The sequence below is a fragment of the Pygocentrus nattereri genome, chromosome 28, assembly GCF_015220715.1.
Source record: "Pygocentrus nattereri isolate fPygNat1 chromosome 28, fPygNat1.pri, whole genome shotgun sequence".
NCBI lineage: Eukaryota > Metazoa > Chordata > Actinopteri > Characiformes > Serrasalmidae > Pygocentrus > Pygocentrus nattereri.
In genome coordinates, this window is record NC_051238.1 from 2,716,453 (window position 1) to 2,743,124 (window position 26,672).

General features: G+C 42.6%; 1 protein-coding gene across 9 annotated transcripts in view; it reads right to left on the minus strand.

Moving 5' to 3' along the window:
* cep350 (centrosomal protein 350) overlaps nucleotides 1-26,672 on the minus strand; it is an 82,802-nt gene that overhangs the window by 23,459 nt on the left and 32,671 nt on the right. For 4 of the 9 annotated variants that reach the window (XM_037535655.1, XM_037535652.1, XM_037535653.1 and 1 more), the window contains exons 23-31: nucleotides 26,441-26,532; nucleotides 21,988-22,086; nucleotides 19,804-19,970; nucleotides 18,447-18,646; nucleotides 14,011-14,198; nucleotides 10,790-10,877; nucleotides 8,855-9,001; nucleotides 7,412-7,563; nucleotides 2,764-2,886 (exon numbers count right to left, since the gene is read on the minus strand). In XM_037535655.1, coding sequence (XP_037391552.1) covers nucleotides 2,764-2,886; nucleotides 7,412-7,563; nucleotides 8,855-9,001; nucleotides 10,790-10,877; nucleotides 14,011-14,198; nucleotides 18,447-18,646; nucleotides 19,804-19,970; nucleotides 21,988-22,086; nucleotides 26,441-26,532 — 1,256 coding nt within the window. The remainder of the gene's footprint in view (nucleotides 1-2,763; nucleotides 2,887-7,411; nucleotides 7,564-8,854; nucleotides 9,002-10,789; nucleotides 10,878-14,010; nucleotides 14,199-18,446; nucleotides 18,647-19,803; nucleotides 19,971-21,987; nucleotides 22,087-26,440; nucleotides 26,533-26,672) is intronic. The other 5 variants (XM_037535654.1, XM_037535650.1, XM_037535651.1 and 2 more) reach the window with 4 other exon arrangements.

Here is a 26,672-nt window from a genome sequence, read left to right on the forward strand (position 1 = left end):
CAAAAACGTTGGGTTGGGGCAACGTAAAACTGGGAAGTTTGTGGAAAACATCTGTTCTGAGGTTTTCCTCAGCGTTTCACAAAGCACAACTGCAAGGAATTGAGAGATTTTCTTCTACAGTCATAACATGGTTAAAAGATTCAGATCATCTGGAGAAATCTCTGTGCGTAAAGGAAAAGGCTAAACCCTCATCAGCAAACAAAGTGCATCGCTGCACCTACAAATGCAAGTTAAGATGCTACTACGGAAGGTGGAAGCCATATATAAACAACATCAAGAAACACTGCCAACTTCTCTGGGCTAAAGCTCATCTGAGATAGATCAGATGTGTCCACACAGCCCTGAAAACATCAGATTTGTGCCACTTCAACCAGGTAACGTGAACACAGCCTTAGTCTTTTACAGGGTTTCTGCTCGTTTCAGCAAAACAATGCCACACCACATTCTGCACATTTTGCAACCGCATGGCTTTATTGCTCACTGAAAACGTGCAGCACCCAGTATACCAACGTAGAGCCCGGACAGCTGAGGAGCAGCTGAAGTGTTACAAACAAGGGAAAAAAGAAATCCACTTTCACAACTACAGCAGTTGGTGTCCTCATTTCCCAAACTGTTAAAAGGGAAGGTTGTGTAACACGATGGTAAACATGCCCCAGTACTAACGTTTTTGGACCATGTTGCAGGGATCAAATTTAGCATCAGCATATATTTACAAAACCAAACAAATTAGTTGAAACATGAAGCCTTTGTTCGGTTTAATTTAATTAGAGGTGAAAGAGGATTTGCAAACTTTTGCTGTCCGGTTTTAGTTGCATTTCGTTTCCTTTCCCAACTTTTGGTTTCAAGAAATGTCCTTTTGGTACATTTGTCCTCTGTTCTGTTGTCATTATTGAATCCTGAATTGAACACATTGTAAAAAATCTGGCCTCACATTTTGTTTAGTAAATAAATAGAAATTGAGCACTAAAACTGGAAGGTAAGTGGCATATTTAAGTTCCCTGAAGAGGATGTGCCGACTTACTTTCACTTAGAAAAATCAACGAAATAATGTAATCCGACCAGGGATGTTTAAACGTTTGCATACAACCACGTATAACAATACAGGCAAAACAGGTGATTCCGAACAAGTATTCCAAACGGAATTGAATGAGAACGGCAAAATAAGAGAAACGGGAGTACAAAGCAAAGTACCATCAGAATTTTAATATACAGGGCGATTCAACAAGATTCATCCGATTTCAAAGCACCGTATTTTTTACAACCGTGAGGCGCCGAATCAATCATGATCCAATTGTCACGGAGTGGATCAGGGGGTCACAGAGTTTCTGACCGTCAGTGGAAGACGGCTCCCCCTTCAGTCTGAGAGGAGATGAGACCCCTGAGCAGAAAGCGTTCTGCGTTCTCCACGTCAATAAGAGTGAATCCGTCAGAACTGTGCAGTGGGATGTTGGTGGGCAGTGAAGCTCCAGCAGCTCAGAGCGTTCGGCGCTGGTTCCACAGCACTGGATGATCTCCGAAATCCCACTGAAAGAGCCGTGAGAGCAGCGACGCCCGACACACTCAGTCCAGTCTGGGAGGAGTTTGACTGTGGTGTTGATGTCGTCCGTCCAGCTGGAGGAGGTTCAGACTGAGACCTTGTAGAACTACATAATAAACTTTATGCTCATTTAAACCAACTACAGTTCACTGCACTGATCTGGAACGATTTACATGTAAGACAAATCATTTTGAAATCGAATGAATCTTTTTGAATCACCCTGTATTATGTAACACTGTCAGCTGTTTATTTGACTATAAGAAGTGACAACTGGGAACCATCACATCAGTCAGTTAAACCCCACTTAACTTAAACTGTCAGAGATTTAAATCTACGGAACTGTCTGATAATCATTTATGTGATTTTTGTGCTCCTTAAATTCAGCACTGGTGTGGTTTATGCTTCAAATAGCCTTGCTGTCAAACTAAAGAAGCAAACTTCAGGCCCAAACATGTCTTCTCTGATACGCTTGGGGACTTTGGAGATTTGCAGAGAACATGCACATATTTGGACACTGACCTTAGAAATATCAAATCGACCAAATATTAATGGAAAATTGATTTTCAGAATCCTGCTGTCCACCACAGAGACACAAAACCACCCATTGAGCTGAAAACTCCAAACATGCCACAATTCAAACAAGAATAATCTTTGGCTTTTGTGCTCAGAGTAAAAAACCCGGGCATCAATGGGCCTATTAGTAAGAAACACATAAGGACTTCAGAGTTTTCTCCAATATACCACACATGGTGAGTCAGTGGTCATCTGTAGGGGTGTCTGGACCCAATCCTAGGGTCTTCATTTGACTGGTCAACGCAGGTAGGTTACAATACATTTTCAGGTTTGATATGGTCAATTCAGAGGTCAAGATAAGATTTAATGTTTTATACGTTAAAAAACAAAAAGGAAATTCAATAGTACACAAATTTTTCAACCCCTGGAATTTAGAAACTCTTCCATAGCATAAGCTCCACTCCTTCACAACCCACTTTGTTCTGACAGGCTGTACCCAGATTGCTAGTTTTGATCATGAACAGTGATTTCAATGGAAGGTGCTAAATGAGAGACTACTCAGGTCTTTTCAAGTGGGCCTACCAAAGACTCAGCTGGTTTAACTGTGGCAGAGTTTGGGTCCCCAATTCGTCACCGTCCCACCCGCGCTGTGCCCTGTCTGCAGATAAACACAAGCATGCTCCATGGGAAAGGAACAGGCAGCTGTACTGTACCTGACCAACTGAGTGTAGATATAGAGCTGGAATTTAGGATGGAGCTTAGGAAGACAGAGACCGAGAGAGGCCCAGTGCTGAGCACCGAACACAGAGAAAAAACAGAGCACAGGAGAGCACTGCCTAAACAAAGACACATCACACAGAGAGAGGTGATGAATGGGAGAGAGAGAAAGGGGGGAGAGAGAGAGAGGGAGAGAGAGAGAGAGAGGGAGAGAGATATTTTAATGAGCTGTTGGACCGAGAAAAGGGACTACTCAGGATCGTACACACACAATGGCCATTAGGACTGGGTAATACGGCCAAAAATCGATCACGATATATTTTTCCATATTCAACAGTAGCTCTCTTGATAATTCAATTCTTTTTATGCGTTTCCTAAAGCTCATTTTAAGTCTGAATAGTAATTTGAATAGAAAGCTTTATTCTGGTGTAGTACATTAAAAAAAGCTGGCTACACATGGACAACAAATGCATCTTATTTCATATATAACAGTATTAAAAAAAAATTAAAAATAAATAAATAAAAAATACACATGCTGAAATATATATATACATGAAAAAATCTAGCTGAGAAGTTTTAGGCACCCGAGAAAAGTCAAAAGGTATTTATTTGGGCAGTTAGTATTTATTTGATTAGAAACACATTAATGACAGATTAAATGCTAATAATAATAATAATAATAATAATAATAATAATAATAATAATAATAATACTACAACAAGCAATAAGGTTATACAGGGAGATTCAGTCGAAAGAGGACCCGAATATTCTGCATAACTCTTGCTGGGACGAAACAATCTGAGTACAATGAGCTCCTCAGGATACGGAGCTTCGCACAAGCTGGGATGCTCCTGCGCCCGAGCGATGAGGCAGGCGCTGGACATCAGTCGCAATGTTTAACCTCAGTTTGCACCTCCTGGGTGCAGACCCCTGTACCCCTCAAGTGTCTGGCAGAAACAGAGATCACTTCAGCATCGCATGAAATGCAGTCCATTACACACACGTCAAGATATGCAGTGCATGTTTTTGGTTCTGGTTGCTTCATCATAACGGGAGTTACAGCAGAATATTCAGGGCCTCCTTCGAGTGAATCTCCCTGTATATGTCCGTGTGCTTGTTTAACCGTTTGGAAACCAAGTATTATTTGTGGGCATCATCCATTCCCTGCTTTATGTAATGAATACTTATGTTAAATCAGGTGTACTGGTGGTGGAATTTAATAGATCCATGAGATGGCAGGAGGCACCCAGGAGAAATCTGGAACCAAATGTTGTTCTGCAAGCACAAGTTATCAAATGCTTTTGGAAATTATGAAATTCTTGTTGTGCTTTACTGTTTTTATTTGCATCTATTCTAATCGTACATGGTGCCTTATGTGATCAAGGTTTGTGCACGCTACAGTAAATATCGCTAAACCACTAAATGCAGTGAAACAATACAAATATCTAACAAAAGACATATGACAGTATCTAGCCAGCTAGGTGTTGCTGGTCCGTGCTGTAATAAATGATCGATTATAAGAGGTATAAACATTTTCCTTGTCTTGTTAACTTATATATTTGTCCTAGTGTACTACAGTAACAGATGTTCAATGTTTAAGCCTTTGCTGCTGGTTCTAGATCGAGGAGCAGAACGGCGTAACCATATAATACATATACGGAAATACCTCAAACACGCTATCGAGAAAAGTTTCTGGTGATTTAAAGACTGACTATCTTTTATCACCCAGGGCTAAAGGTCATGCTGAGCTCACGAAGTGCTTAACCAAACAACAACATCCACATCATCTGCAGTCTTAATGGACCACCTGAAAGAAATGAAGGGATAAGGATCTAAAAGCTTTGCTTTTGTATTCTAGAGCTGGCCTGTTAGCTTTGTTGTTTCAGTCTGGAGGTCAGGAATGCATGCTGCAGTTTGTTGAAGATAAATTTCAAAGGCCAGAAGTAGAAGTGGGCAATATGATACACACCAATCAGGCACCAATCTGACCACCTCCTTGTTTCTGCGCTCATTCTCCACTTTATCAGCTTCACTTACTGTATAGCTGCACTCTGTAGTTCTACAGTTACAGACTGTAGTCCATCTGTTTCTCTGATACTCTGTTACCCTGTTCTTCAGTGGTCAGGACCCCCATGGACCCTCACAAAGCAGCTACTATTTGGGTGGTGGATCATTCTCAGCAGTGCAGTAACACTGACATTGTGGTGGTGTGTTAGTGTGTGTTGTGCTGGTATGAGTGGATCAGACACAGCAGCACTGCTGGAGTTTTTAAACACTGTGTCCACTCACTGTCCACTCTATTAGACACTCCTACCTTGTCGGTCCACCTTGTAGATGTAAAGTCAGAGACGGCAGCTCATCTGCTGCTGCACAGTTTGTGTTGGTCATCCTCTAGTCCTTCATCAGTGCCCACAGGATGCTGCCCACAGGACGCTGTTGGCTGGATATGTTTGTTTGGTGGACTATTCTCAGTCCAGCAGCGACACTGAGGTGTTTAAACACTCCAGCAGCCCTGCTGTGTCTGATCCACTCAGACCAGCGCAACACACACTAACCCACCACCACCGCGTCAGTGTTTCTGCAGTGCTGAGAATGACCCACCACCCAAATAGTACCTGCTCTGTGAGGGTCCATGGGGGTCCTGACCACTGAAGAACAGGGTAACAGAGTATCAGAGAAACAGATGGACTACAGTCTGTAACTGTAGAACTACAGAGTGCAGCTATACAGTAAGTGGAGCTGATAAAGTGGACAGTGAGTGTAGAAACAAGGAGGTGGTCAGAGTGTTTTGGCTGATTGGTGTATTGTGATATATGATGATTATTGTGAAAATACACATCACAAAACATGATTAATAAAGACAAGCAAGGACAAAAGATACACAGTAATCACATAAACTCTACTGTAACAAGCAGCTGATTGGATGTCAGGAATTTTTTCCCTTCTAAAATTTAGTTTTGCAATGGCTGAATTTAAAACAAACACGACTTAAATGTAGCAGAGATGTTCTGCTGCTACATTTGGTCCATTCAAACGTGTTTGCAACATACTGTGGATTATGAAAATGTCATATTTTTGCCTTATTGCCCAATATATACAAGATTTGTCTCCCCAGTAAATGTCCGGTTCCCACCTGCTAGCCAGGCTTCCTCAATCACATGATGCTACCAAGCTGGGAAGACTAGCAGTGAACCTTTACTTGCAGGTGCTAAATACATCACTATAACACACCCAATCCTCTCACGTTATGAACCTTTCCTACACAGAGCATGCTTATGTCCAAACCAAAGCTTCTACACATATAAACATCAAAACACAGTTAGTCATCAAACCACACGTGCAACAGGCTTGTTTACAGGTGATGCAATCAATCCATTTCCAGGAAATACCATCTCACTACATTACATGTCCAAAAGTATCCAAACGGAGTGAATTTGGCTTCTTTAAGTTGCAGCTTTTGCAGATCCAGCTTGTATAAACTCAACATAAAGGCACTGACCAATAGAATGGGTCATGCTAAGGGTGGGCTAGAGGGGTATAAAGCCCCCCAAGCATTGGGCTGTGGAGCAGTGCAAGTGGGTTCTCTGGAGTGATGAAGCTCCATCCAACACCTCTGGGATGAATGAGTCCACCTGACCTCACTAATGCTCAACCAAATCCTCACAGCAATGTTCAACATCTAGAATAAAGCCTTCCCAGAAGAGAAGAGGCTGTTCCTGCACAACCTCACTATTAATGCCCTTCATTTCAGAAAAAATGCTGGTCTCCAGACTTTTGGACATGTAGCGTATTATCGGGGCTAATTATTATACAGACAAACGATCCAAACTGAGACCGTTTGAACACATGACCCCTTGTTCTTATACCTGTTATCACAAGATAAACATACATGCATGTTTGGTTAAATCGCTTAAAGCGAGGTTTAACGTTCAGGGATTAATCCAGGCATTAACGCTTAATATACCGAACTACCATCAATTCAACCGCTATGAATTATTCAGTAACTACTATGAAACTAATGTAGAAGCTTCATAGTTGTGTAAGTGACCATACGCGTGGATCCACATACGGTCCATAAATGTGAAACTTTCACGCAACTTCAGCTGCTTAACACCTTTGTGAAAGGAAACTTCCCCTGCGATATGCAACGAAAAGCCTCCTGAAATTCACGTGAAAGCGTCTGAAACGGCAACTGACTCAACTTTGTGAGATAAGCTTAAAGAAAGTCAGACCACATGATCACACTGTACAATATCACATCAACTGGTTTCTGTCAACTGAAATGTCATGAATGAGAAAATAAGAGCCTGGTCTCTTGGAATATCATTTTCTATTTACTGGTAACCAGTTAGCCCATCAAGCTGGATGACCAGCTAGCTATTGTGAACATGATGGTTGTTTATGCCAGCATTTATTCTGCTTTCTTGACCTTCTCTTACATTTCGGGAGATAAATGCTACAAAGCCTCTACTAACAGTAGTGAAATTATGTGTTGCATGTGACTCAAACTTTGGTTGCATGAAAGTTTCACCACTTAAAGCCAGTTTTAGTGTTGAAACGTTTAGTTTTCTCTTCAAAAAAGCTCAACTGACCAAGTCGCTCGGCTACAGTGCAGAAGAAAAACTGGGCGTCACAGGCGTGTACCTCTCGTCCATTTGGTAGCGCATCTTCTTCAGTTTCTGCATGATGCTGCTGGTCTCACTCCCGGACACCGACAGTGGGGAGGGGCTGCGGGTCTCTGTGTCTGTCGCCAGACTGGGCTCCACCTCCTTCACCTCAGCGGACGCAGGTGACCTCTGAAGAAACAGGTCAGTAGGTGTTTAGTGTCACGGTGGTGTATGTGCAGTAGGGCCCAACAACTATTAAGCAAGTGTGTATTTTGACCATATCATCATCATTTTTATGCATATTTTATAAACCGGAATGCTTATTGGTTTAAGCATATCAGGTGATGTGTTTTTGCGTAATGAGGGGGGGTGTGGCCTAAGGAGATCAGCACCTTGTATCAAGAAGGGCACAATTATTAGGCAGCTTCTTTTCCTCAGGCAAAATGGGCCAAAACTGACTCTGAAAAAGTCTTTCAAAGGGATGCAGCACTCTTGAAATTGCTAAGATATTGGGCCGTGATCACAAACCCATCAAAAGTTTTGTTGCAAATAGTCAACACTGTCACAGGAAACATGTTGAGACAAATTAACTGCCAAAGATTTGAGAAGAATCGAACGTGAATCGACCAGGAACCCAGTATCCTCAAACTACCTGGAGTGCCCAGAAATACAGAGTTCAGAGCTCAGAGACACGGCCAGGGTAAGGAAGGCTCAAACCAGACCACCACTAAACAAGATGAAACGTCAAGACTGGGCCAAGGAACATCTGAAGACAGATTATTCAAAGGTTTTATGGACTGATGAGACCAGAGTGACTCTTGACAGACCAGATGGACGGCCCGTGGCTGGATCAGTAAGGGGCACAGAGCTCCGCTTCGACTCAGGACGCCAGCAAGGCGGAGGTGGGGTACTGCTATGGGCTGGTATTAAAGAGGAGCTAGTTGGACCTTTTCGGGTTGAAGATGGGCTCAAAATCAAGTCCCAAGCCCACTCCCTGTTTATAGAAGACACTTTCTTCAAGCAGTGGTGCAGGAAAAAGTCTGCATCTTTCAAGAAGACCATGAGTTTGATGCAGGTCAAAGGCTCCATCGCATAGATCGAAGTATCCACTGTGTGGCTAGCCAGTAAAGGCCTTAAAGACGAAAGGCCCCCTTCCTCACCTGACCTAATCAGTTACTGATCACTGATGTTTTTTAATGTCAGAAATGTTTTAATTGTACATTTTGAGTTATTATTCTCATTTTAACAGATGAAAATAAACAAGTGAGATGGGATACAATAATTCTGCACACTAATAACTGACCAATATCTCTGCACACATGGCATTCTCCTAAGAAAGACAAAACCTCCCTTACTTTCTTAAATATTCAGGTTTGAGGTTTATTTATTTGGACTGACCAGAGCTGTAGTTGTTTTTTTTCTGACTAAACCACTACTTTAAAATGTGTAGCAGCGATGATGTAGTGCGCTCGTTTCTGACCAGGCCGTTATCTCCAGCGCTCCTGAGTTTCTCTCTCAGCCTGAGGGTGCTGTGGTGAATCCTTTCGATCTCCTCCTGTTGTTTGAGTAGCAGCTGTCGCTCCTTCCGTGCTGCCCTGTTCGCCTCCTGCAGACGCCTGATCTCTGCCTACAAGACATGCGTGCAAACATCATTCCTTGTTCTGTCGTACAAAACATGGTCATAATCTTCAAGTTAAGCAGGGCTGCTCAGGGACGAGTCAGAATTTTTAAACACTTAAAACAATTAATGTCTGAACTCATACTCTACAAGAGGGCAGCGGTAGAGCCGGCATCTCACATTTGTCAGATTTTTTACTGCGGATCGGCTCCTTTCCGCGCTCTGATGAACAGGTTCAAGAGCATTCTTAAGCTCTACTCTTAGAAAATAAATGGGATAAAACGTTCAACATCATTTAGAGGGTTTGTCACATTTGGCACTGGCCAACTTCATAAACTTGCTGATTTCAAGAAAAAAGGGTATGAGGTGAAATATGAAGCGACAAGGCTAGTAATGCTAGCAGAGCTGGATATCAGCACTCATCCATCTCAAAGACTTCAGACTGACACTTTTCTTTTTGGTGTATATTTCAAGCTACATTATGTAATATGGATTTGTGCTCAGGGTTTAATGTAATAAAGCATAACAGTAAGATGCTGCATGATGGAGTGTCACCGTTTCTAGTGGTGTCAAGTGTGCAGCAGCCTGTAGCCTCAAATGGACAATTTGTTTTTACACCAATCAGGCGTAACGTTCTGACCACCTCGTTTCTACGCTCACTGTCCACTTACTGTATAGCTGCACTCTGTAGTTCTACAGTTACAGACTGTAGTCCATCTGTTTCTCTGATACTCTGTTACCCTGTTCTTCAGTGGTCAGGACCCCCATGGACCCTCACAGAGCAGGTACTATTTGGGTGGTGGATCATTCTCAGCACTGCAGTGACACTGACGTGGTGGTAGTGTGTTAGTGTGTGTTGTGCTGGTCTGAGTGGATCAGACACAGCAGTGCTGCACAGCGTCCTGTGACCACTGATGAAGGACTAGAGGATGACCAACACAAACTGTGCAGCAGCAGATGAGCTGTCGTCTCTGACTTTACATCTACAAGGTGGACTGACGAGGTAGGAGTGTCTAATAGAGTGGACAGTGAGTGGACACAGTGTTTAAAAACTGGTCCTAATGTTATGCTTGATATATGTGTGTGTTTATATATAAAATCTTATTGAGGTCTCTATAAGCTCTATCTAAGATATAACTTCTAAAATGCAAAGCATCAGCCAGTCACTCCCAGGGGTGCAGACGCTGGAAAGCGAGCAGTGGAAAGTCTGTTTTTAGTTTATCCTTGGAATTTATGCACTGTTCACGCCAACAATGCTGAACTTCTGTACCATGTCTGAATGCAAAACCCAAGAAAACAAAAGCAGTTGATGTTGCTTAATATCTCAACTGAAAAACAACCACTCTGGAAAGTTTGTGGCAAGTGAAGGATTCGGCGACAAAGGCTCGGCAGCTCAAACGCTTCTTAGAAGAATATGCCAGATTTAGACCCTGAGCGCTGGTTTTCCTGCTCACTGTTGTAGCTGGATGGCTAACTTTCTCAGCAGAAAGACGGATTTCTCTCGTTATACTTTTCAAACAAGGTCTTACAAACTTGAATACCATGAATAGCATCCCTGCTGCTGTTATGAGCATCTAGGCATAGACTGTGATGACAGTTTAGACGCACTGCACTGAATGAATATAACTTTTTATTCAAATTAAAGTCCCTAATTTACTCGCTTTCATCAGTTAATAGGTGTTTATGGGCTTATCTGTCCCTGCTGGTTTTCTCTGCCTGTTGCAGCCAGTGCTACTGTTGCTATGAGCTTCTCAGTGTTTGTGGGGGTTTAACGGGTGTTCACGGGTCCCGAGTTACCTGTTCCTGCTGCAGTTTGAGAAGTAACCCTCTTTGTCTTTTGCGAATCGGCGGCATCTTATCGTCCTCGCCCTTATCTCTCAGATGCCTGACAGGAGAGAAGATGAAAGACACTGAAAATATGGACAAGGAACTATGGGATGGCAATTACACTGCACAGATTAACTAAACAACACGAGTCTGACTTAAAACAGCTGTGAGGTGTAATTTTTATCAGGACATTTTCACGATGCTCGACACACACGATACTCCGACATACAGAAGCAACGCACTAGTACTAGTTTAAGTCACTTTTCAGGTGAGTTTTTTTTTTCCCCCCCTCAACCTTTTGCTGCACTAAATCCAACTCAGCAGGACTAATTATGCTCCGTTTTGAACCTCTTTAACTCCTTGGAACCACCTGCGGTTCCAAAACGCAGTCATAGTCTTCATGACTTCATTTTAAACCCTTATAAAAAAAGAAGCTGAACTACCACAAATCCGAGCTACAAACTGGATCTCAGACGGCGCCTCTTCAGCGAAATTGTAAGCATATAGCAATATGTGTAGATCATAAAACACATTCTGTTAATCTGAAGAAAACTTTTACACACAAAAAAAAGTTGTCATTTCATGCAGTCGCTGAATATTTTGCCTTATGATCTGGGAATGTAAATTCATACCTACGAGCCTAAGAGGTTAAAGAAACAACTGCTCTGTGATCTTTAAGCGCTGATGTCCGCTGATGCTCAGAAAAGCCCTCACAACTAAATTTATCACAATAATGATGAGGTTTCATCTTATTGCCCACCTCTAGGCCATATTACCAGAGGTGGGAACAGGGCAGTAAGTTGCAGGGCAGTCTTAAGTCGTGACACTTGAGTCTCGATTCAAATCCTGAGTCAATGCAGGCGAGTCTCAAGCGCTAGTCTTCGAGCGCTAGTCTTCGAGCGCTAGTCTTCGAGCGCTAGTCTTCGAGCCCTAGTCTTCGAGCGCTAGTCTTCGAGCGCTAGTCTTCGAGCGCTAGTCTTCGAGCGCTAGTCTTCGAGCCCTAGTCTTCGAGCCCTAGTCTTCGAGCCCTAGTCTTCGAGCCCTAGTCTTCGAGCCCTAGTCTTCGAGCCCTAGTCTTCGAGCCCTAGTCTTCGAGCCCTAGTCTTCGAGCCCTAGTCTTCGAGCCCTAGTCTTCGAGCGCTAGTCTTCGAGCGCTAGTCTTCGAGCGCTAGTCTTCGAGCGCTAGTCTTCGAGCCCTAGTCTTCGAGCCCTAGTCTTCGAGCCCTAGTCTTCGAGCCCTAGTCTTCGAGCCCTAGTCTTCGAGCCCTAGTCTTCGAGCGCTAGTCTTCGAGCGCTAGTCTTCGAGCGCTAGTCTTCGAGCCCTAGTCTTCGAGCGCTAGTCTTCGAGCGCTAGTCTTCGAGCCCTAGTCTTCGAGCGCTAGTCTTCGAGCGCTAGTCTTCGAGCGCTAGTCTTCGAGCCCTAGTCTTCGAGCCCTAGTCTTCGAGCCCTAGTCTTCGAGCGCTAGTCTTCGAGCCCTAGTCTTCGAGCGCTAGTCTTCGAGCGCTAGTCTTCGAGCGCTAGTCTTCGAGCGCTAGTCTTCGAGCGCTAGTCTTCGAGCCCTAGTCTTCGAGCCCTAGTCTTCGAGCGCTAGTCTTCGAGCCCTAGTCTTCGAGCCCTAGTCTTCGAGCCCTAGTCTTCGAGCCCTAGTCTTCGAGCCCTAGTCTTCGAGCGCTAGTCTTCGAGCGCTAGTCTTCGAGCCCTAGTCTTCGAGCCCTAGTCTTCGAGCCCTAGTCTTCGAGCCCTAGTCTTCGAGCCCTAGTCTTCGAGCCCTAGTCTTCGAGCGCTAGTCTTCGAGCCCTAGTCTTCGAGCGCTAGTCTTCGAGCGCTAGTCTTCGAGCCCTAGTCTTCGAGCCCTAGTCTTCGAGCCCTAGTCTTCGAGCCCTAGTCTTCGAGCCCTAGTCTTCGAGCCCTAGTCTTCGAGCGCTAGTCTTCGAGCCCTAGTCTTCGAGCCCTAGTCTTCGAGCGCTAGTCTTCGAGCGCTAGTCTTCGAGCGCTAGTCTTCGAGCGCTAGTCTTCGAGCCCTAGTCTTCGAGCCCTAGTCTTCGAGCCCTAGTCTTCGAGCCCTAGTCTTCGAGCCCTAGTCTTCGAGCGCTAGTCTTCGAGCGCTAGTCTTCAAGTCCTAATCTTCAAGTCCTAATCTTCAAGCCCTAGTCTTCAAGTCAGCCTGCATCCTTCAGCTAATTTAAGTCCACTTCGTCACTGAACACCAAAATGATGGTAACAGTACTCCAGCCTTTTAAATCACAGCATGTTACTGCATAGCTGTATGTTCATTTGTTTAACCTTCCAAATAAAATACAAAAACCATGGTACACAGATAACAACAACAGACAGAAAGAGTAATGCAACACAATTCGAACACTTTGTGCACAGGATTAAAATAAAAACTAAGCTCAGCACTAAAACTAGCTCAGCAAACTAAAAACAGCTGCTAGTTTGAAACCAAAACAACCAAGCTGAACAAAGTTTACAGAAAAAAAAAACAATGGTGAACGCATCAAACTGAAGCAGACTTTTTATTGGCCACCAGCTTCTCAGTCAAGATTTCAGTTCCGCCTTAAACAGTGCAGCAGTTAGGCACCGGAACGTAACTGCTTAAGGTGAAATGGCCAGAAACAAGTCAAATTCAGCCTCGTGGTGAACACTGCTTGTTTTACCTGTAGAAGTTGGTCAAATAAGGAGAGATAAGTTCGGTCAAAAGAGAGATCAAAACGGTCAGTTCGCCTGGTAAGTCTCTCCTGTAAGAGTTCAGGTGCTGAGCGAGGGTGCATTGATGCTAAAGAGGCGAACTTGTCAAAATCTCAGTAACAGACGCTGCTGTATATCAAACGTATGAGAGGAAACTAATCCATTCGCATGAAAAGCAGCAGCTGTGTAGAGTCCCGTCCGCAGTCAGTTTTTCCATGTTTCTTCCACTTTGGCTCTCGGATGTTCCGAGTTATGAGGCTCAGGTCAAAGTCTGAGTGATTGCTCAGATCAAATTCATGACTCGGGTCCAAACCTTTGGTATTAACAGCCGTTTTTCAGTTTTTGGCATAATTTGAAAACGCCTGCTGCTCTTCACACTGTGATAAATTCACCAGATGACCAACCGTAACGTGACGATCGTCTGACTCTTATGAGCAGATGAATAACTGTACGAAACTATGATCGGTGCTGTTACTTCACAAACTAAGCTGGAGCTTCTTGCCTTTTCTGGTGCTCGAGCCAGGCGAGTTCGGCCTTGGTCTTCTCCTTCAGCGCTCGGTGGCGGAGTCGCAGCAGGGAGCTCTGATGCTGAGCTCGAACTTCCTCCTCTTGCATGTACTGCTTCACCATCGCCATGGTGAACTTACTGAAGCTGTCCTGACCGCTCGAGAAGGGCATGCTGTTGTCCTGCTGAATAAAGAGAGAGAGAGAGAAAAAAATTGGTCTCTGTGTGTGACCAGGTAAACAAGACTGGGCAACATGGGGGAGGAATCCCACCAAGGTATAATGTTGCACCGCTTATCTTTTCTCCTGGCCAAATGTTGGGCCAAATCTAATCTCAACATATTAGTGCCAAATTTTCCTCTGGATCACCTCATTCCTGAATAAAAAACATTTAATAGGAATCTATTCATTAAAAGAAAAACGTTGGTGAAGACATTTCATGACTGTCAAATAATCCAAAAATCATTTTTCAATTAAATGTTGAATGCTACTGCTTGGGTTAAATTGTTGCATAATTACATATTATAATAATTGAGACAATTATTATGATTGATGCTTATTAGTCTAAGTTGGGGAAATATCAGGGCAAAGAAACCCTTTTCGAGATTCTATGCCTTTCCAGTTTATTTCCCCTAAAAACACATAGATTTTAGCTTTAAATGTAGCAAATAAGTTGCCTGAAAACAAAACAAGTGCACTATAATGTTCATATGATCCACACAGTCGCTCTGACAGACTGTAATACACTACAGGAAGCGTAGGGGGCGATACGGCTTCTACTGTTTCATTTAAAAAGCTCTATAATGTTCATATGATCCACACAGTCACTCTGACAGACTGTAATACACTACAGGAAGCGTAGGGGGCGATACGGCTTCTACTGTTTCATTTAAAAAGCTCTATAATGTTCATATGATCCACACAGTCGCTCTGACAGACTGTAATACACTACAGGAAGCGTAGGGGGCGATACGGCTTCTACTGTTTCATTTAAAAAGCTCTATAATGTTCATATGATCCACACAGTCGCTCTGACAGACTGTAATACACTACAGGAAGCGTAGGGGGCGATACGGCTTCTACTGCTTCATTTAAAAAGCTCTATAATGTTCATATGATCCACACAGTCACTCTGACAGACTGTAATACACTACAGGAAGCGTAAGGGGCGATACGGCTTCTACTGTTTCATTTAAAAAGCTCTATAATGTTCATATGATCCACACAGTCGCTCTGACAGACTGTAATACACTACAGGAAGCGTAGGGGGCGATGCGGCTTCTACTGTTTCATTTAAAAAGCTCTATAATGTTCATATGATCCACACAGTCACTCTGACAGACTGTAATACACTACAGGAAGCGTAGGGGGCGATACGGCTTCTACTGTTTCATTTAAAAAGCTCTATAATGTTCATATGATCCACACAGTCGCTCTGACAGACTGTAATACACTACAGGAAGCGTAGGGGGCGATACGGCTTCTACTGTTTCATTTAAAAAGCTCTATAATGTTCATATGATCCACACAGTCGCTCTGACAGACTGTAATACACTACAGGAAGCGTAGGGGGCGATACGGCTTCTACTGTTTCATTTAAAAAGCTCTATAATGTTCATATGATCCACACAGTCGCTCTGACAGACTGTAATACACTACAGGAAGCGTAGGGGGCGATACAGCTTCTACTGTTTCATTTAAAAAGCTCTATAATGTTCATATGATCCACACAGTCGCTCTGACAGACTGTAATACACTACAGGAAGCGTAGGGGGCGATACGGCTTCTACTGTTTCATTTAAAAAGCTCTATAATGTTCATATGATCCACACAGTCGCTCTGACAGACTGTAATACACTACAGGAAGCGTAGGGGGCGATACGGCTTCTACTGTTTCATTTAAAAAGCTCTATAATGTTCATATGATCCACACAGTCGCTCTGACAGACTGTAATACACTACAGGAAGCGTAGGGGGCGATACGGCTTCTACTGTTTCATTTAAAAAGCTCTATAATGTTCATATGATCCACACAGTCGCTCTGACAGACTGTAATACACTACAGGAAGCGTAGGGGGCGATACGGCTTCTACTGTTTCATTTAAAAAGCTCTATAATGCTCATATGATCCACACAGTCGCTCTGACAGACTGTAATACACTACAGGAAGCGTAGGGGGCGATACGGCTTCTACTGTTTCATTTAAAAAGCTCTTTAATGTTCATATGATCCACACAGTCGCTCTGACAGACTGTAATACACTACAGGAAGCGTAGGGGGCGATACGGCTTCTACTGTTTCATTTAAAAAGCTCTATAATGTTCATATGATCCACACAGTCGCTCTGACAGACTGTAATACACTACAGGAAGCGTAGGGGGCGATACGGCTTCTACTGTTTCATTTAAAAAGCTCTATAATGTTCATATGATCCACACAGTCGCTCTGACAGACTGTAATACACTACAGGAAGCATAGGGGGCGATACAGCTTCTACTGTTTCATTTAAAAAGCTCTATAATGTTCATATGATCCACACAGTCGCTCTGACAGACTGTAATACACTACAGGAAGCGTAGGGGGCGATACGGCTTCTACTGTTTCATTTAAAAAGCTCTATAATGTTCATATGATCCACACAGTCACTCTGACAGACTGTAATACTTTTCTCCTGCAAAATCTACAATTTCCCTCTGGGATCAATAAAGTTCTATCTATCCATCTCTAATACACTACAGGAAGCGTAGGGGCGATAAGGTTTGCAATGCTTCACTGCACTATAAAAGTCAAAAACGTGGACTGATGGCAGCAGCAAAGAGAGAAACAGAAAAAGCGTCAAGTACATTTCCACCTTTCCAGAGCCTCATGCTCACACAGAGAGCAGGGCTGGGATACATTCAGGGCAGAAGGGCATTAACCCAAGCTGTCAGTGTTGCCGAGTGAAGAGTTCAGAAGAGTCAGAGCTGAATAACAGCCTGCTGTGAGCAGTCAGATGAGGGAGAGGCTCAAAATCACACCAGCATGCAACAGGAGGCTGTGAACACCACCCAATCCAGCAACCCAAATTCCTCAGTGAGTGCAACGGAGGTACTGTACATATAGATTTTCCATTTTAATGTCCACAAGTATCCTGACAGCCCTTCTAATGAGTGAACTGAGCTATTTTAAGGTGTATATACTGCTGATACAGGCATTCAACTGTGTGGATATAGCTTGCATGATCTCCCTAGAAAAGCACTGACCAATAGAATTGAACGCTCTGGTGTAGCTGCAACTGGGCATTGGGCATGGTGGCCTTAGGCAAGAGAGGTATGAAGCCCGCCCAACACTGGGTATGTGGAGCAGTGAATCGGTGTTCTCTGGAGTGATGGAGCTCCATCCAATACCTTTGGGATGAGTTGGAGATCCAGAACCGAACATCCAACAGTACCTGACCTTACTAATGCTCAATCAAATCCTCACAGCAATGCTCCAACATCTAGCGTAAAGCTTTCCTAGCAGAGTAGAGACTCTTAATAGGGCACAGACTCACTATTAACACCCTTCATTTCAGAAGAAATGCTGAAGGAGCAGGTGTCCACAGACTTTTGGGCATACAGTGTAAAGCTATGTTCACAGCAGGTAAAAGTGGCCCAAATGTGATTTTCTCACCAAATCTGATTTTTTGTTTGGCTGTTCACATTGTCTTAAATAAACTGACCCACACACGCTAAAGATCAATGCTTCATGCTGCGTCACGTGGCTCATCCAGAGGTAAACAATCACGACCGCCAACGAGCGCCAGTCGCTCTCGGACGATCAGTTTCATCTTCACCAGCATCACAGGAGCCATCATGAAGCTTCACTGACTGACAGCTGGGCTCGTCACCCAGAATGTGTTCGAGCCGTAAAAAGGGCGCGGTCACTTTAATTCGTGCCCTCGGACTCTTAAACTTTGCTTTGAGGTTTTTTCTGTTTGATGCTGTAGCCTCGTTCTCCTATGGCCACATTCAGCCATTTCTTCTAAATCTCTTTAGAACATGGGTTTGGAAAAGTCTCTATTTTATTAAATCTCTATTTTTTTTAACAGAAACATCAGCCCAAATGTTTACGAGTCTCAGAAACATGAAACTATGGCAAATGTGGAGCTGAGTTGATGTAAAAGTTGGATGAATTGCTGTTCAGATGGAGATCGGAAAGGTATCGGATTTCAGTACCACACGAAAGCGTCTCAAATCGGAAATGAAAATGTCAAATTCAGTGCGTTTATATCTGTTCACACTGACACACATCTGTGTCCCACATGAAGAAAAAGATTGGATATGCGCCACTTTTACTAACTTTTTAAGTTATGCTGCAGACTAGCCAAAGGCAGAACTGTGCCATAAAGACTAAGGAAGGGGCTGGAATGGACAGTTAGACTAATTCTGATGGAGAGCAAAGAGGAGATATAACCTTGATGGAGAGCTGTGGAGAAGATTTCTCCCGATTGCGCTCCTCATCAGATTCAGGCAAAGGGCTGCGATTCCTCTCTACAGAATCTCTCCAGTGGGACTCGGATGGCAGCAGGGAACGGAAAGACTTCTCAAGCTCGTCCTCCGTCACAGACTCATCGAACTTCATAGAGTACTCTGTGGCAACTGAGGTGCTGTCTGCTGAGAGGTAGAGACAGAGATAACAGGATTAACAGGTCTACTAGTAAACTAAGGCAGTTTGGACGCAGAATTCTTCATAAATAAACTGAAATAAGTTCTTAAAGTTGAAACTGAAAGGAAACCAGCTGCAATTGACCTCACAGGGGACTCTTTCTGGTTCTCTTCAGCACTGATTAGCTCTCGGAGCACTTGCTGTTCATACCTCTGTTCATTTAGAACTCCGACCCTACATGGGTAACGGTAAATTATGGGCAGTGTTGGTCAAATTCATTATATAATATACGAGTGGATGAACTGCATTTCAGCCCGGGGTAAAATACTCCAAAAGTGTCAAACTGTTCAAACAAATAATTATCATTGTTCATTTTACTAAACAGTGAGTGTGTTTACATTGACTCAATCTTGATCATAGTCGGATTTCTGCAGTTATCCAATTATTTACATGGTTATGTAAACAGAAGACTGATTTCTTAGATCAGAGGAAGGTCTAGAAGTCTGATAAAGAGGCTGAATTTGAGCTCAGTAGTCAGATTTCTCAGTGCTGTGAACTCTTACTCTGATTTCTTTCTGATTTCTCGGTCTGAGCATGTGTGAAACAGACGGCGGTACTGGAAATAAGCCAGCAGTGCCACTGTCACTGCGAGACGCAGCAAAACTTGGGAGCGACTCAAACCAAATACATACTTGACGAAATGAAGGATTTAAATATTTTTCATCTTCTAGATGATGCATGTTCATATTTTTTTGTCATGGAGTTTTATGTTTCGTTTAAGTCACGTCTTACTGTGTGAGTTTTATTGGCTGGTTTACAAAGCAGAAATCCGATTACTGTCCAACTCATGTAGCCCCGGTGTGACCCGGTCAACTACAACAAAACAACCTTCAAACAAAACAGAGCACTAGATGCACTGAGGAAGATTTGTTCACACTTCACGTAAGCATAGCGGCTAACACTGCTGCTCCACTGTTAAGGTCATGCTGGCACCATGTAAACATTTTTATGATCGCAAGCCGCCTTCCAGTACAGTCTCAGCACAAGGAATGATTTATTTATTTTTTTAAATTTCATGTAAAGGCAGCATGAGCCTCGTCCGCAAGCAAGAGGAAGACTAGTTAAACTCTGGCCTACGATCATGACTCCTGACCCCTATCCTCACCTCTGTCCTCCAGTATGGACTGGATGCTGTCTGTCTGGAGTGATTCCTCCGCAGCTGTGTGAACCTCCTCCTCCACAGAGCTGCTTTGCTCTCTACATCCTCCATCCCCCGGCTCCTTCATCGATGAGGAGAGAGAGGGGCTCAGTCTGGAACTGCTCCCACCACCGCTGAGATAGATAGAAATAGAGATAGAGAGAGAGAGAGGGAGAGAGAGGGGGGGGGGGGGGGGAGCGCAAGAGTGAGAAATACAGCTAATATTGCAGCATACAAAAATCACAAAATATTACTGTCAACTTTTCTAGCTCCCGTTTTAATGAAAATTTGGATCTAAATTAACTATTCATGAAAGAACTGGGAAATATGCACTATATTTCCAAAAGTATTCAGTCACCCATCCAAACCACTGAATTCAGGTGTTCCAGTCACTTCCACGGCCACAGGTGTATAAAGCCGAGCCCCCAGGCCTGCAGACTGCTTCTACAGACATTAGTGAAAGAATGGGTCGCTCTCAGGAGCTCAGTGAGTTCCAGCGTGGTACTGGAACGAGTCTGGGTTTGGCAGTTGCCAGGAGAACGGTACTTGTCTGACTGCACTGCAAGTTTGGTGGAGGGGGGATCATGGTGTGGGGCTGTTTTTCAGGAGTTGGGCTCGGCCCCTTAGTTCCAGTGAAAGGAACTCTTAAAGCTTCAGCACAAAGAGATTCTGGACAATTTCATGCTCCCAACTTTGTGGGAACAGTTTGGGGACGGCCCCTTCCTGTTCCAACATGACTGACCACCAGTGCACAAAGCAGGTCCATAAAGACGTGGATGAGCCAGTTTGGTGTGGAAGAACTTGACTGGCCTGCACAGAGTCCTGACCTCAACCCCATAGAACCCCTTTGGGATGAATTAGAGTGGAGACTGTGAGCCAGGCCTTCTCGTCCAACATCAGTGTCTGACCTCACAAATGCTCTTCTGGAAGAACGGTCAGAAATTCCCATAAACACTCCTAACCCTTGTGGAAAGCCTTCCCAGAATAGCTGAAGCTGTTATAGCTGCAAAGGGTGGGCCGACATCATATTAAGCCCTATGGATTAAGAATGGGATGTCACTCAAGTTCATACGCGTGCGAAGGCAGATGAGCGAATACTTTTGGAAATAGTGTACAATTGGTAAAAATACAAGTTAAATGTTACAAAGGGCTGCAATGTAATCAGCTACCTGGTACTATGTTGCTACTACACATGGATTTCTGTTAACAGGCTCTCTATAATCCAACTTCATGTTCTTGCAGTTGATCAACTGACCACACCAGTCACACTCGAAGGAAAGCATACTGTGACAAAATTTACCCAGTTGCAAGAAAAAGTATGAATCCTTTGGGATTATTTGGATTTATGCATAAATTAGTCATTAAATGTGTTCTGATCTTCATCTAAGTCTCAACAATAGACAAATACAGTCTGCTTAAACCAATATCGCACAAAAAAATGATATGTTTTCATGTTTTTATTGAACACAGCATGTGAACATCCACAGTGCAGGGTGGAAAAAGTATGTGAACCCCTAGACTAATGACTTCTCCAAGAGCTAATTGGAGCCAGGAGTCAGCCAACCTAGAGTCCAATCAATGTGATGAGACTGGATGTGTTGTTTAAAGCTGCCCTGCCCTATAAAAACCACCAGTTTTGAGCTTGCTGTTCAAGAAGCATTGCCTGATGTGAACCATGCCTCGCACAAAAGAGCTCTCAGAAGACCTACGTTCAAGAATTGACTTGCATGAAGCTGGAAAGGGTTACAAAAGTATCTCTAAAAGCCTTGATGTTCATGTGTCCACTGTAAGACAGACTGTCTACAAATGGAGAAAGTTCAGCATTGTTGCTACTCTCCCTAGGCGTGGTCATCCTGTAAAGATGACCAACACATCCAGTCTCATCACATTGATTGGACTCTAGGTTGGCTGACTCCTGGCGCCAATTAGCTCTTGGAGAAGTCATTAGTCTAGGGGTTCACATACTTTTTCCACCCTGCACTGTGGATGTTCACATGTTGTGTTCAATGAAAACATGAAAACATATTCTTGAGAGTTAGATGAAGATCAGAACACGTAATGACCAATTTATGCAGAAATCCAAGTAATCCCAAAGGGTTCACATACTTTTTCTTGCAACTGTATAGTCAAATCGCCCACTCCCAATAGTACCTGATGGTGGGTCTCCTGGATGGGACGGATTCAGACAGGCTATCTGGAGGAGTCTCTGCTGTTGGAGACTGTGGACTGCCTAGGGGAACCTCACTCCGGCTGCAGAACATAAACACAGATGTTACCAAACCCTCCACTAGCAGCCCTGCCAGATTACTGCAGTACTGGGAAAAACTCCCAGCAGCAGTCAGAACACGCTCAGCCAGTTCAGCTACAAGAACTTAGGGCCCAGACGCCAATTAGGGCTCAAACGGCGCCAATTGTCCTTCTGTCACTGCTTGTCTGCAGTCACCGCTTGTCTGCTGTGATAATCTGCACTCAAACACACCACAAAGACTACAGCTGATGGCATGCACTTAAATTAGAAAACTTCATAAAATGAACTTTTTGCGGACTCTTAATCATGCAAAACTTCTCTGGGATCCACGGTCCAAGCCAAAGGGACTGATGTGTGGACATTTAAATATTCGCAGTATTATATCAAAGAGTAATCAGGTGGAACATTTGTTGACTGATTCTAATCTAGATCTTGTAGGTATTTCAGAAACATGGTTAAACAAATTCTCTCCTACAGCGTGTCTTAATATTGCTGGATATAATGTGTTTAGGAAGGATCGAAATGAGGGTAGGGGTGGAGGGTTGTTAATCTACGTTAAAGAGACAATTAAATGCAGCCTTATTGAATGGTCGCATGAAATGGATATAGAATGTATTGGGCTGAATGTTTCATTGTCTCCAGAAATGTCCTTCATTGTTATCTGCTTATATCGACCACCATCATCTAATAGCTTATTTTACGAACATCTTTATAGCATTCTTAAAGAATGCGATGAAAAGAAAGAGCTAATACTTATGGGTGATTTTAACATCAACTGGGAGAATAAACAGGATAGGAAAAGACTTAAGGAGATAACAGATAAATTCAGTCTTACGCAGCTTGTACAAGGACCAACAAGGGTAACTAAATGTTCTCAGACGCAAATTGACTTAATGTTTACAAATAGACAAGAGAGAATAACTAAATCTTCCAATTTGTTAACAGGTTTATCTGACCATAATTTTATATTAGTGGTAAGGAAATTAACCAAAAAACGTTTCAAAAACATTATTAAACCAAAACATTATTATCAGAAAATCCCAAAAAGTGAAATGCATAATCTTGAAAATGCCTTAAAACAAATTGACTGGCTTAATATTTTGTCCTGTAAAGACATTGATGACAATTGTGACATCTTCTTGTCAACCATCAATAAAGTGATGTCTTCTTTTACTAGGAAGGTACAGTCCAAACCTAGGCAAAGGGAGACTTTACCATGGCTTAATGATGCCCTCTTGCAACAAATGAAAGAGCGAGATTTTGCACTAAAAAGAACATTGAAAACGGGTCTAAATAATGACAGACTTATCTTTACATCTTTGAGAAATAAGGTAGTAAGGAATATAAGGAAGGCTAAAGCTGAGTTTTTTATTAAAATAATCGATAATGCAAGGGGAAATGGGAAGATGATTTGGCAGAATCTTAATAAATTAACTGGAAGGAATAATGATCAGAGAACAAAGGAATATGAACTCAAAGTAAATGGAACCTTAATTCAGGATCATGATATGATAGCAAATACCTTTAATAACTTTTTTATAAATTCAATTGAGCAGTTAACCCAGAGTTTTTCCTCTAAGACTATAATATCTACAATCATTGATGATGATATACCAATTTTTAGAATAATGGAAACAACAGAATCTGCAGTATTAAACATTATAAATTCGTTAAGAGACTCTAAAGCAAAGGATGTTTATGGTTTGGACACGACATTTTTAAAACTACACAAGGGTATCCTGGCTAGTCCAATTGCTAAATTGATTAATCACTCAATTAGGCAAGGAATTTTTCCAAGTGCATGGAAGTCGGCTGTCATAACACCCATTTTTAAGGCAGGTGATCGAACAGTTGTAGAAAATTATAGACCTATTAGTATTCTACCTGCGGTTTCCAAGGTGGCTGAGAAGTGGGTGGTACAGCAGTTGACAGCTCACCTGAATAAGAGTTACACTCCTCTACATTCAATGCAGTTTGGATTTCGTTCTAACCATTCAACCGAAACAGCTATTTGCTATTTTCTCGAAGGCGTAAAATCAAAACTAGACAAAGGTGGAGTAATAGGAGCAGTATTTTTGGATTTAAAACGAGCATTTGACACTGTAAATCACAAGGTACTCTTGTCTAAATTATCTTGTTTTAATTTCTCTATTGACTCTGTTAAATGGATGAACTCATATATATCAAACAGGAAGCAAAGGGTACGCATTGGTAAAACTCAGTCTACATATTTAAGCTGTAATACTGGTGTTCCACAAGGATCAGTGTTGGGCCCTATTTTATTTAGCTTATACATTAATGACCTGCCGTCGGTTTGCTCATCTGTAAATATACAGATGTATGCTGATGACACTGTTCTTTATGTGCATGCTAAAAACAAACAGCAAGCTGCAAGTGAGTTAACTGTAGCTATGGTCTTAATATCTGATTGGCTATCTAATTCATGTTTATATTTAAACATAAACAAAACTGTTTGCATGTTTTTTTCACAGAAATTGACAGAAATGATTCAAGCTGATGTGCTGGTTAGGGGAGAAAAGCTAAAGCTAGTATCTGATACCAAATATCTTGGAATCATTCTAGATTCAAACTTGTCATTTAAAAATCAAGTTAAAAAAGTGATAAATACTGTTAAATTGAATTTGGCAAATTTCAGGCACATAAGACCGTATCTAACAACAGAGGCAGCCAAACTTTTTATGCATGCTATGATTGTCTCCCATATAACGTATTGTTTCACAAGCTGGTCACAAACAAGTTTGTCAATTTTGAAACCTATTGAATCTCTTTATAAACAAGCACTAAAGATACTAGACAGGAAGCCTAATAGTTATCATCATTGTCATATAGTACAAAAGTATAACTTGCTCAGTTTTGATAGTTTTAAACATCTCTTGGATGCCTGTCTCATGTTTAAGATTTTATATGGGCTTGCTCCTCCACCATTGAGACAGTTTATAAAACAAAAAGATAGTAGGGGTAGTATGGTAACAAGAGCATTTACTAGAGGGGACTGTATTGTACAATATAGACGGAGTAAGTTTGGACAAACAGTCTTTTCCATTAGAGCCAGCCAGTACTGGAATAGTCTACCAACTGAGCTACGAACATGCACAAATTATCTGATTTTTAAATATAAATTGAAGACATGGTTGAAAGCTAACCAAATCTGTAATCACCGATAACTATGTATATTTTATGTGTTTGTATATGTGTATGTATGTGTATGTATGTATATATGTATATGGGGTGGTGTTTTGTAAACGTCATTGAGCTGTTGACACTGGCCGCCCAGAACAACCTGCCTAGGGACTACGGATGAAAATTAGCTTTTTAGCTAACTCTGGCACATTTACATTGATGTTGATTAATGTGCACTGTCCCTGTTAAATAAATAAATAAAATAAATAAATAAATAACCCTCTATAGCAGCTGCAGTCTGTAAATCAGCAGAACACAAAGTAAAAATTATGTTCCAATGTCTTATGAGCTTCAAATGTGCTTAAGATAAATCCAGAGAGTGAAAGTGAAGGAACTGTTTAACAGCAAAAGCAGTTACAATACCATAGGGCTCCTCAGAGGCGCAACCATCTATACATTGGCCCTGTGGGGAATTTGGTCTTTGGTGATGCCAGTCATCCAAGTAAGCATTGTCCCTGTCCCTCCCTGAGTGGGTAGGATGGTCCTCCCTCTGACTCACTACGATGCTTGCTATTGGCTAGGTTAGACATGGGTTGAATGACATCGTGGAATGAGCAGTTAGCGTTTTCCTCCATGCGGAGACGACTCTTGACTTTCCCCATCACTGGTAGGATTGTGTGATTGGGGGAGAGCTACACTCAGAGATGGTGCTTTAAGGGTTCTTTAGTAAGCTCCCATAATGCAGGGGTTCTTCGGGTTGATGGAAAATACACATGAATGTGGTAGAGACAGCTATCAGGGATCTTATATTGTTACAAGCTTGACAAGCTTTGCTCTCGTTGGTTTCTCCCTTTCTGATTCTCCGCTCTTGCATGATCACCGCTGAAGCTGAACTCACTCAGTCACCCAAAACAGACAGTTCACAGTCTCTGCTGCTCACTGATGACCAAAAGTTGCCTTGCTTCACCAGAGCCCAAAGAGGGTTTAAGTGGCCCAAATCTAATTTATTGGTTTTGGTGCTGCAATTTATGCTGCACAGATGTGATTTATTTGAGCTGTTTGAACCCAGATCTTTTCAAATCAGACTATTCCTAGAAAGAATAGACAGGGAAAGGCAGAAGGACTGGATCGGAGTAAAGAAATCAGAAACAATACGGCCTGTAAAGTGAAAGGAGCCCCAGCGCTCTCACACACTGACGCATGGTGACTGGTTACCTGTCTGTCTGTGGGCGTGGCTGCCTCTGTTGGTCGTAGAGAGGAGTGACGGAAGGAACATTCAACATCTGAGAACGGGCGAGATCCGTCATCTGAGAGAGGAGGAGGAAGAAAGAACAGTAAGAGATTAAAAGAAAGACAAAACCCTGCCTAGCTCCTTTGCTGATGAGGAAACAGTCGATTTATCCATTTCCTGTGATGATGGTGGGGTATAATGTGTGCAGATTTTAAT